This window comes from Lytechinus variegatus, chromosome 14, assembly GCF_018143015.1.
Source record: "Lytechinus variegatus isolate NC3 chromosome 14, Lvar_3.0, whole genome shotgun sequence".
NCBI classification, from domain to species: Eukaryota; Metazoa; Echinodermata; class Echinoidea; order Temnopleuroida; family Toxopneustidae; genus Lytechinus; species Lytechinus variegatus.
The window spans coordinates 32,014,187-32,031,631 of NC_054753.1; the positions used below are offsets into that span (position 1 = coordinate 32,014,187).

The following is a 17,445-nucleotide window of genomic DNA, read 5'->3' on the forward strand; positions in this document are numbered from 1 at the left end:
AAATAATGCGAACACGCAGTGCGAGCTAAAAATGTTGATATTCAGACCATGAAACAAACATTTTACAGAGCACTTTTTAAAAAATGAATTTGTAAATCAAACAAAATGATGAAAGTCTGATGTCCGCTGTGACTTAAAAGCTTGATATCATAAGGTCCATATCAGTCTAATAAACAAAATATTCTTTCATCGAATAGGCAATGCGAGCATAAGGGAAAAATTGACAAAAAGTGACATGAATTCAGGCCCTTACAAACTTTTTTTCATGAAAAAAATGTGGGAAAAAAATGATGAAAAAAGTGATTAAAAAATTGCTTGCCGATAAAACCTGCTTGCCCGATTTTAAAAATAATTGTTTTGCTCTTAACATCCTCTCTGCATCCGTAAGTGCAGAGGGACCAAGCCTTAACAGTGGTAACTGTAAAATCATAATACCACAAGAAACGGTCAACAGCTGTGCGTAACATCAGTCATACCTAACCTACAAGCTTTATGAAACTGTCCTTGGTCATCAGTCATGTATGATTGTGAAATCATTTGTAAATGAATGAACAGCTTTATGAAACTGTCCTTGGTCATCAGTCATGTATGATCATGAAATCATCTTTCTGAAACATCACCCTGATTTGATATCCAATAGACTTGAGTGTCTAATTCCTAATACTATTCTTATTTTTGAAGATGATGATAAATCATTGGTATACAGAGAAGCTAGTAAATCCTTTGCATCCTTCTTACCTGGTCTCTCAGTAGCCGTTAGCAGAGTGATATTAGACAATCCAAATCAAGTTCAGGTATGTGAAATGCAGTTGGGGGATCAGACACATCATTTCATATCCCCTGCATTCATTATATTCAGTTAAAGATTTGGACTTAATATTGCATGATACATAGGGCAAGCTGCTTGCATATGATGTCACAGATTATACACCTGAAAATTATTGATATTATTTTTTGGTAGATTTTCATCAAACCTTAATATTTTTCTCTATTTTTTCTGCTTTTGTTAAAACCTATTCAGGATGAACATCCCTTTTAAGAATTAATTGTATGCATAAAGGGATGATGGGGGGGGGGGGGGAGGTTAAGCTAGGTTTTGCAAGCTTGAGCAATATTTTAATCTAGAGTGTTGAATTTTTTAGAGTCATGGTTAACAGGAAATCCAACCCTAATAAAAAGTTATTTTTAGAGGAAAAAGAAAATTCAGAAAGTAGATAGGTAAAAGTTTAAACAATGTCAGACAAACAACAATAGAATTATGAATTCTTACAAGTTTAAAAATTGATAAGCACTTTCTCTATGGAGATTTCATATTGGCTGTATTGGTGATGTCATAATGTTGTAAAGGCAAGGACTACTCTTCCATTTACTCAATACATGCAATGGATGAAAAGTAATTTTTCATTCTACATCATATTATATTTTTTTTTTCATGATGACCTAAAACAATATCTGTATTATATTTGATTACTGGCTCAGGGCAATGGATACTTAGGAGAAAAACCAAAAGCCCCTGATAATTAGGCCTAAGTAAATAACCCGTGGGAGAGTTGCCCCTACCACATTGTCATAATTTACTTTCCTAGTTGTTAGTTTGAAATTTACATAGTCTTAGGAATCTCAATTTTTCAACAGCCCTAACTTTCTAATTGCTTGTCTGATTTCTTTCAAACTATAGCCATTCACTTTTACTTGTATTCTCTTCAAAAAAACATTTTGTGACCAAGTTTGGATTTCCTTTAAGCTTTAAAGGAGAACTGGAGAAGTGACATTGTATAAGAGGTTTTGAGAATTGCCAGGAGAAATAAAGCTAAAAGATAAATGTATTGTTTTACTCACTGTTTTATGAGAGAAGGCTGACACTCATTATAACATCAGTATGACTAAAATTGCTGAAACCAAAAGTAAAAGCCAGTCCAAGGTCTGAATGAAAAGTGAATGAATGAGAAAGGCATGTATGCCACTAAACCATTGTTAACAAAACATTCTCTCAATTGCTCATGTATGCCTACTTATCAAAATAAATGAGTAGCAAAAGGTTAGACAAAATTCAGTTGCTACATGTATTTTGTATGCATTAGAACTATTGTGTGGTGTACTTAATAAGAAAATATCAATTGTATAACAGATGACTTCCTTCATTTTTCTGAGGATGACATAGTAAAGATTTTGAAAATCAGAATATGTATATGATTCTTTTTAAATTAATTGTTGATGATATTGTAAACAACTACATTGTATATTTCTTTATATCATTCCAGAGTGTAACAGTGGTGAGTATTAGAATATTTTTCTATAACTTCTTCATATTCCCACTTCTTTATCTGTTATATTTCTTTTTCTTTGCACGTCTTCCCATGTCTTCTCAATTCATACAGACCATTTTCCTTTTCATCCTGATATTAATGTACATTTTATATTGTTATGTATTTCCCACTTGTCTGTAAGTATTTAATTGATGTATAATTGTGTATTTAATTGTACTTCTTTCATTTTTTTATTGTCATGTTAGCAATATGTTAATGAATAAATGAATAAATAGATGCATTTTCAACTACAGTATTTTTCAATAAAAAATTTACACTTTGGAAAAGTCCTGACAATTGAAATGGTTGCAACATGGGGATAATTTTTTGTTATTCATTTTCTTGAACTACGGTCTCTTCTATTAAATGGAAGTAAGGTTATGGATATGATAGTAGACATGCCAACTGTTTGTTCCTCTTTATTGCTATGAATACGCCAATACTTTTTTGTATGAATTTTACTTTAAAAAAATTCTGATCATAGAGTATGTATTATACACAACGCGCAACAATAGCGCTGGTCCGACGGTTCCAGACTGGTAAAAATCACTGTCTGGCTAGTAACATTTTGCATGAATAGAACAAGTATATTCTTGCCAACAAGTACATGTTCAAAATGGTGAATTTTCAAGTAGAGTTATTTCACATGTTTTTTACCGATCTCACTATGAAAGGCTGGCTATTTTTAGATATTCTTTTTTTGTCAAAAATACTTTTTTTTCCTTCTAAGAAGATTTTTTTGTTGTAGAATGTTGGCAGGTGTGTGATAGACACTTGAATGAACATTGCCTGTCTTTGTAAAACTGATATATTCATATGCAGGAGTGAAACACTTGGAGGGATGCATAAAACAAGCATTGATTTAGGAAAGATTTTTAATTGGAACACTGAACTAAAAGTTTTAATCTCATTTCATTAAGTTTCTTTTGACATATAAATCAAAGAGAATGGGAACAAAAGGCCTACTTTCATTACTGAGAAACAGACAATACTCTTTACCCTCCGTCTTTACCCTAGATGTTCAATAATTGAACCCTGTCTAAATTTGTTACATGTGGCTTTACCAGAGAATTTCTGCATTAGGGGTCATAAGTAGGTCAACTAATGTGACTTACATGTAGAAGACGTGATTCCAACGAAAAATCAAATCATTCGATTGTTCTTTCAGGAAATAATCAATTAGTAAAAATGACATTTGTCCTAGGCCTAATAAGGATTTTACATTTAATTTCAAAGTTGTTTGTACACTTCCCTAGCATGACTTCAACAAAATACAGAAGTAAATCAAGCCTATTTCATGCTGTTCATAACTAAATCATATACAGTGCGTCCCAGAAAAAACGAAACCGAGATTTAGCGATGATTTATCATAACTTAATCATAAATAAAATAGACAAATGACCTATCAATGTAAAGCTTAGAATCTCCTCTTTCATCTGGTATTACTTAGATTATTCCTCATTCACGCATGAGTGAGTAAAAACAATTCGAAGAGAGGACGCCAAAAACTCACTTGGCGGGGGGTATCTGAATTTCAAAAAGAAAATCACATGACTAAAAAGTTCAATATCTGCTCTTTTCTTTGATACCTCAATAACAGAAAATGGTCGAGAATTAAAAAAGTTATGATCCCTCAAAATAATGCTTGTATTTCCCTAATTTCATTAAATAAACTTGTTTTCACCGGTTTCCCACAGAAGCTATCGCACGGTAACAAAAGACTTCATGCATGGCTAATCGTTTACAAAACGGAGTGTCGAGTGAGTTTGAACGCTAGCCTGTAAAACCTCTTCATTTTCTGAAATTATTGAAATTCAAGCCTTATTTCAAATAACCAGAACTTTGTTATTTCTTGACCATTTTCTGTAATTGAGGTATCAAATTAAAGAGCAGATATTGAACTTTTAAAAAATGTGGTTTTCTTTTTAAAACACAGATACGGCCCGCCAAGTGACTTTTTGGTATCCCCTTTTCAAAGTGTTTTTGCTCACTCATGCGGGAATGAGAAATAATCTAAGTAATACCGGATGAAAGAGGAGATTCTAAGCTTTACATTGATAGGTCATTTGTATATTTTATTTATGATTAAGTCATGATAAATCATCACTAAATCTCGGTTTCGTTTTTTCTGGGACGCACTGTATATCACAATGGACTACATGAAGATGTGGAAGGTGGGCAAGTCAATTTTCTCAAACTCTTGAAAATTACAAGGTGCTGACTAAAGCTGAAACTTTTGTCAGCAGTCATATCGTCATCCGCTTGAAGAGACTATCACCAATTTATGGGAAAAAAATTGAATATATAACACATATTTAATTTTATAGATATTTTTAACAAGTTTTCCTCATCCTTATTTATGGAAAGAAAGTATGAGATTTAGAACAAGGCTAATTTTGTGTAAACATTCTTGCAATAAGCAGAGGTTTAATGATAAATGTCATCAACATGTGGAGGAATGGGATACTTTATTTTTAGCAGCTTTGGTATCCCAATAAACGTTTTTTTTTTGGTTGTTGTTTTTAGCTCTGCATAAAGGGAAAGAATTTGATAAGGTTGACTCTACTTCATATTTTAACTCCCCTCTTCCTTTGTAAAATCATAGGGGTTGTAAGGTTTTTATATCCAGGTCATATTAGTCTTAAGAAATCCTCATGAAGCCCATAAATCTTCTATGTTACATTGCTTCAAAGTTTTGTATGAATTACATTTACATTGCCATGTGATGACAGAAGTTAAAGTATAGTTCTGATTTTTTTGCATTATTGGGGTTAGACAGACCTGCCAACCAATACATTTTGGCATATTTAGTACGTTTTTTTTTTTACAAAAATGTAATTTATTGAGAAAAATCATCTCTATATGTCTCTATTTCATAAAACTTACACAAATATGGTTATTACATCAATGTTCAGGTAACTTGTTTTTTTTTTCTTTTTTTTCATTTTGTTAAAACCAGGATGAGATATACACATGTTGAAAATTTATTTCTGCAAGAGCAGTGCACATTTTAGCTTGAATGCAGCTTGCTGCCACGATGAGCGAGTGCCCAACACGTTTTATTATGAAATACACTTTTTGTGGGAAAAATACACTTTTTTTTATCACAGAATAGGGGAGACCGGGGTTAGTTGGGACATGGGGTAAGTTGAAATATTGTAATTTTCTTTAAACCCTGTAAAATAAATTTATGCAATACTACCCTCCATTTATTGCTATTGATAATACAACAGTGTTGAATTATTATTGCAATAATTTGAGGGCAGTATTGCATAAATTTATTTTACAGGCTTTAAAGAAAATTACAATGTTTCAACTTACCCCATATTCCAACTTACCCCGGTCTCCCCTACACGTGTTTATTCCAAGAGGTTGGCAGGTCTGGTTACATATAGCACATATTGTATCTTATACTGTTCTGTACTAGTCATTTTATTTGTGTGCATTAATCATAATCTATTCATCTGTTTGCTTTTTGTGTACATCTCAAATAACATTTTATTTTTCACCCAGAATGCAATTGAATGCTGGTCCAAACATGTTGCCATGGTGATGGATGATAGATTCCTACCTCTTGACAAAGACGAGAGAACTGAGGATGTATTAAATGATCAATCTCTACTAGTAACTAAGACACAGGATTGGATCAGTCAAACTACATCCAAACTAGACATTCTAATCTCAAAGATTGTTACCATGGTAACAAGTAGAAGCTGGAGAGTGAGGCTTGCTCTAGTAAAGTTTGCAGAAACCATCATCATCCAATCAAAGAGGTTAGTAAATGAGATCATTCAAATAATTGTAATGTAATCTCTTTGGGTGAGTTAAAGGGATTTCATGCAATAAGCAATAATACTGTATCATACAGAGCTGCAAAAGATTACAACAAAGGTATATTTTGGTAAAGGAAATTATCAGGTGAGACTGCCAGATGCGTTCCACTTGTTATCTATACTTGACCGATCCGATCATATGCCTCGACCATTCATGTGTTATCAAGAGGTGTTGTGGCTCAGTGGATAAGTCTCTGGACTTTGAACCACAAGGTCTGGGGTTCAAATCCCACCGCAGCACTTGCTTCCTTTGGCAATGCATTTATCTACATTTGCCACTCTCCACCCAGGTGTGGTTAATTGATACCTGGTAAGAAGAAGTTCCTTGAATGCTCGAGCACCAGATCAGGATAGTCGTGCTAAAGCAGGGGTAGTAGTATGCAGCGCTTTATTTGTATTAAGCACAATACAAATGTTGCATATTATTATTATTATCATTAAAGGTGGCCAGATATTGTTATTGCTAGCAATACACCTTTCGCACATTCTCTTATTTTTGTGATAATGTTTTAAAGACACGATCTGCGTGATGAATCAATTACTGTAAAAGCTGTTATTTTCGTGTACAGAATTTTTCGCGAATCGCGGGGTCCCGACATTTTTGCGGGTTGTTAAATTCGCGGAAGATGTACGAAACATTTCCACAGCATTTCAAAGAAGCAAAACTTGTGCAATTAATGTGCAAATCTACACTCCTCAACATCACCATGCTGATATGTCTTTTGTACATAAATTTGTCCCTGTAAAAACAGTTACAAATTGTGGAAAAATGTGGCTTAAATTTCACTTTTTTAACCTTTAGATCTAAAAATTCATCATGCCACAGGATCTATAGGGTTAAGCAATCTTTGGAATTTGTGTTTTGTTCGATTCATTTTTCAAAAAGTTGGTAAAAAGTGCAAAATTGTGGAATTTTGTGAACAGAATGTTCACCTCCAAAATTCTGGTCATGTGACTTATGAATATTAATGATATGCAATTAGCTACCAATACGTGTGTAGAGAGTCAACCAGATGACAATAAAATCAAATTGTTTCATGGAAAATACATTTTAATATTACAGTGAGTGTATAAATATTGATAAAATAATGTTAGAAAATAGTTTAGGCCCTGATTTTGTTTGAGAAATTAAAAAAGTGAAATTCTAGCTAACTTTTTGAATCACTAACTGTACTTTCTAAGCCTTATTTTTTGTACATATAGAGGTGTATATCTCCAATTTCTCATTATGCAGGATGTTTTCATTAGCAAAGCTTTGCTATTGGGGGCATTGGCACTGACTAGGAAATGTGTCAATATTTTTGCGTGTTGTAAAATTCGCGAAATCCACGAAAATTACAGCTTATACAGTAGTGGTCTCTGAATTGCTGTTCGGAGCTGTCCGTTGAATTCAGTCAATGGGCAATTTGCCTGTATGCGCAATTGCATTTTTACTTCATGTAGCACTGGGTTATGAAAATTTATATTTTGAACTAGTCGAGAAGAGGGCTGGTGGAATAAAAATACTCATCCTGGAGGTACTGATTACCGGTACTAATTTGTGTTTCAAAGGTTGGCAGTTCTAATTGTATCGTGGGTTCTTGAACAAATATATATGTACAGTAACTGAAAGTAAAGGCAGAGAAACTAAATAGGTCCAGTTGGAGAGAAGTTTAATTGCAGACTCCCTGAATATCTGGATATCAATCAAGCAGGCACAGCCTAGGATTGGAATCTCTAACATTCAGAACTGATCATGCTGGGCATGTGCACAAACACAATAGAGATAGTGAAGAATGTATTACAGAAAAGGTAGCTACTGAATTACCATTAATGAATGTCATGCAATGTCTGATTACAACACTAATCATAGTGATTCAGTTGATAATTTACATTTAACAATGATACTTAATTTAATATTAACATAAAAAATCATACAGATGAAAAATTACATAATGCAGTAAACAGGTCAACTTCAAGTAATTTTTAAAAATGAGGGTTATGAGAATTTCACAATCACTATTTTGTCTTTTGTTCCAGACATTGAGTGCTAGAAATTTTTCCTAGTGAGTGTGAAGTAGAAGCTACATGTAGCTTTGAGTTTCCTTATATAATGATCGCAGATGCTATGTTTTAAAACTTTGTGTACATGTGTTTGATTATTTGTGGTGGTGGTTTTTTTTTTATACTAATTTTTCATTAATGTAATCATAATTATCTTCATTATATTATTATGAGTATAATTACTATTTGTTAAAGAGAATTACCAGTTTGTAAAAACAAATTTGTACAGAATCCAACAAAGTGATCACCCCAAGTGTCTGCATCTATAAAAAGTTAACAAATTAAGTGCCAAAGAAATGTGAAATAAACTGAGAAATTTAATAGTGAAATCAGTATGACATTCCATGTAGATGTCATTTCTTTTTTCTAAGCAATAATGAGAAAGTTTAGTGTACATAACTGTAGATCAGTGTTGATAGAGTGGCAATTTATCTTGGTTTTACAGACCTTCTCATTGATCTTGTGTTCACTGAAACTATTTCAATTTATCTTTGTTTTGCTGTAGGTCTATGTCATGCAGTTTGGGTAAGCTGTTAGAGGTATTAGTCATGTTAGCCCAAGACCCATATGATGAGGTATCTATTCCTAGTCAGGTCATACTCAGGTCATTAGCTAAGGAATCATGGAGTGATGAGAGCAAAATGCTTTGTGAATTACTTGAGGACAACCTTCATCTTCTCATCACTCAACTCCCAAGGATTATCAGAATAACCGGTAAGATCATACTATAACCAAACACTGTCACTTACGATACTACATGTATAACCAAACACATAAGATACTATAACCAAACACTTAAGATACTATAACTAAACACTTAAGATACTATAACCAAACACTTAAGATATTATAACTAAACACTTAAGATACTATAACCAAACACTTACAATACTATAACCAAACACATAAGATACTATAACCAAACACTTAAGATACTCTAACTAAACACTTAAGATACTATAACCAAACACTTACAATACTATAACCAAACACATAAGATACTATAACCAAACACTTAAGATACTCTAACTAAACACTTAAGATACTATAACCAAACACTTACAATACTATAACCAAACACATAAGATACTATAACCAAACACTTAAGATACTCTAACTAAACACTTAAGATACTATAACCAAACACTTACAATATTATAACCAAATACTTAAGATCGTATAACCAAACACTTAAGATACTATAACCAAACACTTAAGATACTATAACCAAACACTTAAGGTACTATAACCAAATACTTAAGATACTATAACCAAACACTTAAGATACTATAACTAAACACTTAAGATACTATAACCAAACACTTAAGATACTGTAACCAAACACTTAAGATACTATAACCAAACACTTAAGATTCTATAACCAAATACTTAAGATCCTATAACCAAACACTTAAGATACTATAACCAAACACTTAAAATACATGATATCAACCAAACACTTAAAATACACTACTCAAAAAAAGTTAAGGACCACTTTTTAAAACGTATATAATTTTTTTATACAAGGTGTTTTATTTCTGGAAATACCTCAGTACAACTGTCCTGAATGTCCTTAGACACGCTGTAATCAATTTCACGCATGGGTGGTTTCAGTTGTTGCACACTGTCGCTCTCATCACTGCACATCCTGAAAAGTGGGTTCACAGGGGTATCAACTATCGACATGAAGAGGAAAAAATGAATGTCTGAGTGTCTTTCAGGCAGTATCGCGTATGACCTCCTCCTGCAGCAATAACGGCTTCACAGCGCTGTCTCATGGAGCTAATGAGGTGATTAATGTCTCTGACGACCAGTGCATCCCATGCAGCCTCCAGAGCCACACCCAGCTGCTGCAGTCCAAGTGGATGGTCTTCGAGCTGCTGGATACTTCTCCCCATCATCTCCATCATGTCCCAGACGTGCTCTGTCGGGTTCAAGTCCGGGAACCTCGCTGGCCATTCCATACGCTCAATTCCATGGCCCTCAAGGAACTCGGTCACCACCCTAGCTCGGTGGGGACGGGCATTGGTTTCAGTTGTTGCATGATGTCTCTCACATCATTGCATATCCTGAAAAGCGGGCCCATTGTGAAGTGGTACAAAAGTGGATTCAAAAGCATTTTCTGTCTTTAGTCTTTACAATCAACAAATTGCTGACAACAGTAATGCCAGGATACAGGTGTCCTGAATATCCTCAAACACAATGAAATCAATTTCAAACATGCAGTTCTTTCACGATGTTTCTCACATCATTGCAGTGGGCCCGTATAAAAGTGGCTTCCAAAGCAATTACTGTCTTTAGAATCAACAAATTGCCTACAACAGCAATGCCAAGACACCACCTAAGTGAAACAGATGTAGCCAGAGCCCTAGGGATGCTCGAAGCTGGCCTCAGTCAGCGAAGAGTAGCCAGAGTGATGGGCGTGTCACGCAGTGTCATTAGCAGAGCAAGTGAAAGACACCGAGAGACAGGGCTATACTCTGAGAGACCCCGTAGTGGCCGACCAGTTTCAACAACCCCTAGAGATGATCGCTACTTGACGAATCTCAGTCTCAGCAACCGCTTTCACAGTGCACGCCGCCTCAATAATGACTTCACTGCAGCAACTGGAGTGATTGTTTACACTCAAACAATCCGTAACCGACTTCACAGAGCAAATTTGAATGCCAGACGGCCAGCTCAGTGTGTCCTACTCACCCCTGCTCACAGAAGAATTCATCTCAACTGGGCTCGGCAGCATGTCAGATGGACCAGACAGCAATGGCGTAGAGTTCTGTTCACAGATGAGAGCAGATTTTCCCTTGACCACAACAATGGACGTTTGAGAGTCTGGAGGCGACCAGGAGAGAGATTTGCTGACCCCTGTATTGCAGAACATGACCGTTATGGGGGAGGCATCACCTATGACAACCGTACTCGTCTCTACGTGGTCCCAGGGAGAGCAATGAGGTACAGGGATGAAGTCCTCGAACCTATTGTGGTGCCATTTGCTGAAAATGTGGGTGAAAACTTCATTTTGATGGATGACAATGCCCGTCCCCACCGAGCTAGGGTGGTGACCGAGTTCCTTGAGGCCATGGAATTGAGCGTATGGAATGGCCAGCGAGGTTCCCGGACTTGAACCCGACAGAGCACGTCTGGGACATGATGGGGATGATGGGGAGAAGTATCCAGCAGCTCGAAGCCCATCCACTTGGACTGCAGCAGCTGGGTGTGGCTCTGGAGGCTGCATGGGATGCACTGGTCGTCAGAGACATTAATCACCTCATTAGCTCCATGAGACAGCGCTGTGAAGCAGTTATTGCTGCAGGAGGAGGTCATACGCGATACTAGGCTGCCTGAAAGACACTCAGACATTCGTTTTTTCCTCTTCATGTCGATAGTTGATACCCCTGTGAACCCACTTTTCAGGATGTGCAGTGATGAGAGCGACAGTGTGCAACAACTGAAACCACCCATGCGTGAAATTGATTACAGTGTGTTTAAGGACATTCAGGACAGTTGTACTGAGGTATTTCCAGAAATAAAACACCTTGTATAAAAAAATATATACGTTTTAAAAAGTGGTCCTTAACTTTTTTTGAGTAGTGTACTATAACCAAACACTTTAACAGTAATAGTAACTGGATTTATATAGTGCTTTTCTTGCCTGAGGATACAAATCGTAAATATACTTGTATTATTTACATAACCTAGGTCTAGAGTTGCACAGTTGTGGCCCAATGTCTTTCTGAAGTTAAGGGGAGACTCATGAACTGGTGGTTGACTTAGGGATGGGGGAGGGACATGTTGCACCCTAATGCATGAACTGTTATGAGGTGTGTATCATATTATTAGTAGACCACTAGTTAGTGTGACATGCACTGATGATTTGACCGATACCAATCGCTAATGACAATGGACTGAAGACTCAAGAAGTCAATTGTCATCACTTTTTATTTTGTGAACCCTTACTTTATTATAATAATAATAAGTAATTTCTTGAAAAATAGTATAATACAAGTTTTTTTATATTTTATCCTAATAATTGACTGACAGATGATGACGAGAAATTATCGAAAGTAAAAGCCATGATTGGATATGTGAAGCTCCTTGGTAAGTATAATATTTAAGTATTATATTTAAGAGTGGAGGGTAAGAGTGAATCACTGGAGGGTATTGTATGTAAGAGTGGATCACTGGAGGATATCGTATGTAAGAGTGGACCACTGGAGGATATCGTATAGTATGTAAGAGTGGATCACTGGAGGATATTATATGTAAGAGTAGATCACTGGAGGATATTATATGTAAGAGTGGATCACTGGAGGATATTGTATGTAAGAGTGGATCACTGGAGGATATTATATGTAAGAGTGGATCACTGGAGGATATTATATGTAAGAGTGGATCACTGGAGGATATTATATGTAAGAGTGGATCACTGGAGGATATTATATGTAAGAGTGGATCACTGGAGGGTATTGTATGTAAGAGTGGATCACTGGAGGATATTATATGTAAGAGTGGATCACTGGAGGATATTATATGTAAGAGTGGATCACTGGAGGATATTATATGTAAGAGTGGATCACTGGAGGATATTATATGTAAGAGTGGATCACTGGAGGATATTATATGTAAGAGTGGATCACTGGAGGATATTATATGTAAGAGTGAATCACTGGAGGATATTATATGTAAGAGTGAATCAATGGAGGATATTATATGTAAGAGTGGATCACTGGAGGGTATTGCATGTAAGAGTGAATCACTGGAGGATATTATGTGTAAGAGTGGATCACTGGAGGATATTATATGTAAGAGTGGATCACTGGAGGATATTATATGTAAGAGTGGATCACTGGAGGATATTATGTGTAAGAGTGGATCACTGGAGGGTATTGTATGTAAGAGTGGATCACTGGAGGATATTATATGTAAGAGTGGATCACTGGAGGATATTATATGTAAGAGTGGATCACTGGAGGATATTATATGTAAGAGTGGATCACTGGAGGATATTATATGTAAGAGTGGATCACTGGAGGATATTATATGTAAGAGTGGATCACTGGAGGGTATTGCATGTAAGAGTGGATCACTGGAGGATATTATATGTAAGAGTGGATCACTGGAGGATATTATATGTAAGAGTGGATCACTGGAGGATATTATATGTAAGAGTGGATCACTGGAGGATATTATGTGTAAGAGTGGATCACTGGAGGGTATTATATGTAAGAGTGGATCACTGGAGGATATTGTATGTAAGAGTGGATCACTGGAGGATATTATATGTAAGAGTGGATCACTGGAGGATATTATATGTAAGAGTGGATCACTGGAGGATATTGTATATAAGAGTGGATCACTGGAGGATATTGTATGTAAGAGTGGATCACTGGAGGATATTATATGTAAGAGTGGATCACTGGAGGATATTATATGTAAGAGTGGATCACTGGAGGATATTATATGTAAGAGTGGATCACTGGAGGGTATTGTATGTAAGAGTGGATCACTGGAGGGTATTGTATGTAAGAGTGGATCACTGGAGGATATTATATGTAAGAGTGGATCACTGGAGGATATTATATGTAAGAGTGAATCACTGGAGGATATCATATGTAAGAGTGAATCACTGGAGGATATTATATGTAAGAGTGAATCACTGGAGGATATATGTAAGAGTGAATCACTGGAGGATATTATATGTAAGAGTGAATCACTGGAGGATATTATATGTAAGAGTGAATCAATGGAGGATATTATATGTAAGAGTGGATCACTGGAGGGTATTGCATGTAAGAGTGGATCACTGGAGGATATTATGTGTAAGAGTGGATCACTGGAGGATATTATATGTAAGAGTGGATCACTGGAGGATATTATATGTAAGAGTGGATCACTGGAGGATATTATATGTAAGAGTGGATCACTGGAGGGTATTGTATGTAAGAGTGGATCACTGGAGGATATTGTATGTAAGAGTGGATCACTGGAGGATATTATATGTAAGAGTGGATCACTGGAGGATATTATATGTAAGAGTGGATCACTGGAGGATATTGTATATAAGAGTGGATCACTGGAGGATATTGTATGTAAGAGTGGATCACTGGAGGATATTATATGTAAGAGTGGATCACTGGAGGATATTATATGTAAGAGTGGATCACTGGAGGATATTATATGTAAGAGTGGATCACTGGAGGATATTATATGTAAGAGTGGATCACTGGAGGATATTATATGTAAGAGTGGATCACTGGAGGATATTGTATGTAAGAGTGGATCACTGGAGGATATTATATGTAAGAGTGGATCACTGGAGGATATTATGTGTAAGAGTGGATCTCTGGAGGATATTATATGTAAGAGTGGATCACTGGAGGATATTATATGTAAGAGTGGATCTCTGGAGGATATTATATGTAAGAGTGGATCACTGGAGGATATTATATGTAAGAGTGGATCACTGGAGGATATTATATGTAAGAGTGGATCTCTGGAGGATATTATATGTAAGAGTGGATCACTGGAGGATATTATATGTAAGAGTGGATCACTGGAGGATATTATATGTAAGAGTGGATCTCTGGAGGATATTATATGTAAGAGTGGATCACTGGAGGATATATGTAAGAGTGGATCACTGGAGGATATTGTATGTAAGAGTGGATCACTGGAGGATATTATATGTAAGAGTGGATCACTGGAGGATATTATGTGTAAGAGTGGATCACTGGAGGATATTATATGTAAGAGTGGATCACTGGAGGATATTATATGTAAGAGTGGATCTCTGGAGGATATTATATGTAAGAGTAGATCACTGGAGGATATTATATGTAAGAGTGGATCACTGGAGGATATTATATGTAAGAGTGGATCACTGGAGGATATTATATGTAAGAGTGGATCACTGGAGGATATTATATGTAAGAGTGGATCACTGGAGGATATTATATGTAAGAGTGGATCACTGGAGGGTATCATATGTTAAAGTGGATCACTGAAAGATAAAATGCATGTATGTAAAGACCAGCGCACACAATGCGATGCAATTGCACCAAGATCAGATTACAACAAGTTTCCAATCCCATCTCAGTGCAATCACACCGCAGGCCAGCACACACCGTTGCAATAGCTCTGCAATGCACTGTATGTCCATGGTGCCTCTTCTTTTGCATGTACATGTATATTGTCTGAGATTTGGTCTGCAATTCTTCTGCAACAAATTGAGTTGCAGGTTGGCGCACATTGCAAGTTTTTTGCAAGTTGATCTTAGTGTGATTGTGTCGATAGTGTGTGTTTGGCTTAAGAGTCGATTACTAGAGGCTCTTACATCCCTGCAAGGGATGTAGGCTATGAATGAATTATGATTGAAGTCACTATTCTAAGATGATTTTGCGACATTCTTCATGATATCTTGATTTTGTTTAGGTAATCGTTTGGACTTGCTTCTCAACTCAGCTCATCATCTTAAGAGATTATCCCTTGCTTTATTACAAGCTTTACAACTCAATATTAGAGATACAGGAATCTTAGAAACCACAACAGGTACTCATCACCCTTCACTTTCATAATTTCTATTGTAAATAATTGTCAATGTATTCTGAATCTGGGTCAAAGAAAACTGTTGAGAGTTAAGTTACAACCTTTGAATATTTCCTTAAATTTCCATGGTGTTATATATTGCAAAACAAGCACTCAATAGACTATATTTTATAATTACACTTTTTGTTAGGTTATGGTAAGGCCTTGGAAGTAAGTATTTTACACCTTGGAAAGATTACGTTCAAGGATAATTGTTTAACTCTGGCAAACATTCACCAGTCAGCTTTGTTGTTAAAGCTGTGACATGGCATTTGAACCTGCGGCTTTATTTCATCTAAGATTTAGGGTTAGGTTTAGGATGGGGTATAGTATTACACCCAGGATTGATGTTACTTATAGTGTGTGGAATTCATAGCAGAGCAATTGTTGCTGGTACAAATGTTATAGAACTATTAAAGCAGGGTCATAAAACAAACTTCATCAATCGATCATTACATTATGTGTAATCAATTGTACAAATCAGCTCAATCAATCATTATGGTTCATGATACTGGACACTGTACAATCTAGATATCTTTACCTTTTGATATTTATCCCATATGGTTTTTGTCTTGACTGCATTGCAGAGTGAGACTATTAGGCGCTGCTTTTATAAGGGCGGCGGCATCATCAACATCTTAACCAGGGTTAAGTTTTTGAAATGTCATCATAACTTACAAAGTATATGGAGAACCCATTTCATGAAACTTGGACATAAGGGTAATCAAGTATTCCTGAACATCCTGCCTGAGTTTCAGGTCACATGACCAAGGTCAATGAACTCTGACCATGTTGGGGGAATCAGCATCAAAATCTTAGTTATTATTTTGAAATGTTGTCATAACTATCAAAGTTTATGAATCTAGTTCATGAAACTAGGACATAAGGATAATAGTGTAATCGCTGAACAAGCTATGCGAGTATCGGGTCACCTGACCAAGGTCAAAGGTCAAACTTTGGCCATGTTGGGGATATTTGTTGAATTGCCATCATAACTTTGAAAGTTTATGGATCTAGTTAATGAAACTTGGATATAAGAGCAATCAAGTATCATTGAACACCTTGCATGAGTTTCAGGTCACATGTCCAAGGTCATAGGTCACTTACGGTCAATAAACATAGTACAGTATGAATGTTTTTTTGTGAATAATTATTCAATTATTGTTTTATCAAAGTCAGCACTGCTGCTATATTGCATTGCATAATGCAGGTGAGACTGCCAGAGGCATTCCACTTGCTTATTAAAAAGGTCAGGTTTTCAATCCTCTTTTACTACAAGTACTATATTTTAGATATACTTCTGTCGAGTTTGTGTAGAGATATGCATACTATAGAGGAAAAAAAAAATCAAGTATCCAAATTAAGTTTTAAAAATATATTGATTGCTCATGGTTTTGATAAGATTCCAGGTCTTACGTTTACAGAGATTAAAATGTTAGAGTTCATGTTGTAATTCAAATTTTTGTAATTTATATTACAAATGTTTCTTTTTCCTTCATTTTAGAACTTAGTGAGGTGAGGAGCAATCATTTAAGAAATTTTACACATTTCTCTGACAATGAGATCTATGAAGGTATATTTTATCTCTGCCAACTTCTAGGCCGCCATGGTGAGTTACTCTGCACTCTGCCACCAGTCCAATTAAATCACTGATCTAATAATGATTTTTATAATGCACCAAA

The 17,445-nt window shown here is 35.7% G+C and overlaps 1 protein-coding gene across 4 annotated transcripts in view; it reads left to right on the forward strand.

Annotated features, from left to right (window-relative positions):
* The window catches only part of LOC121427247 (TELO2-interacting protein 1 homolog), a 58,032-nt gene that overhangs the window by 15,415 nt on the left and 25,172 nt on the right, over nucleotides 1–17,445 (forward strand). For all 4 annotated transcript variants that reach the window (XM_041623564.1, XM_041623563.1, XM_041623565.1 and 1 more), the window contains 7 exons: nucleotides 682–794; nucleotides 2,262–2,273; nucleotides 5,820–6,079; nucleotides 8,688–8,896; nucleotides 12,221–12,277; nucleotides 15,611–15,727; nucleotides 17,268–17,372. In XM_041623564.1, coding sequence (XP_041479498.1) covers nucleotides 682–794; nucleotides 2,262–2,273; nucleotides 5,820–6,079; nucleotides 8,688–8,896; nucleotides 12,221–12,277; nucleotides 15,611–15,727; nucleotides 17,268–17,372 — 873 coding nt within the window. The remainder of the gene's footprint in view (nucleotides 1–681; nucleotides 795–2,261; nucleotides 2,274–5,819; nucleotides 6,080–8,687; nucleotides 8,897–12,220; nucleotides 12,278–15,610; nucleotides 15,728–17,267; nucleotides 17,373–17,445) is intronic.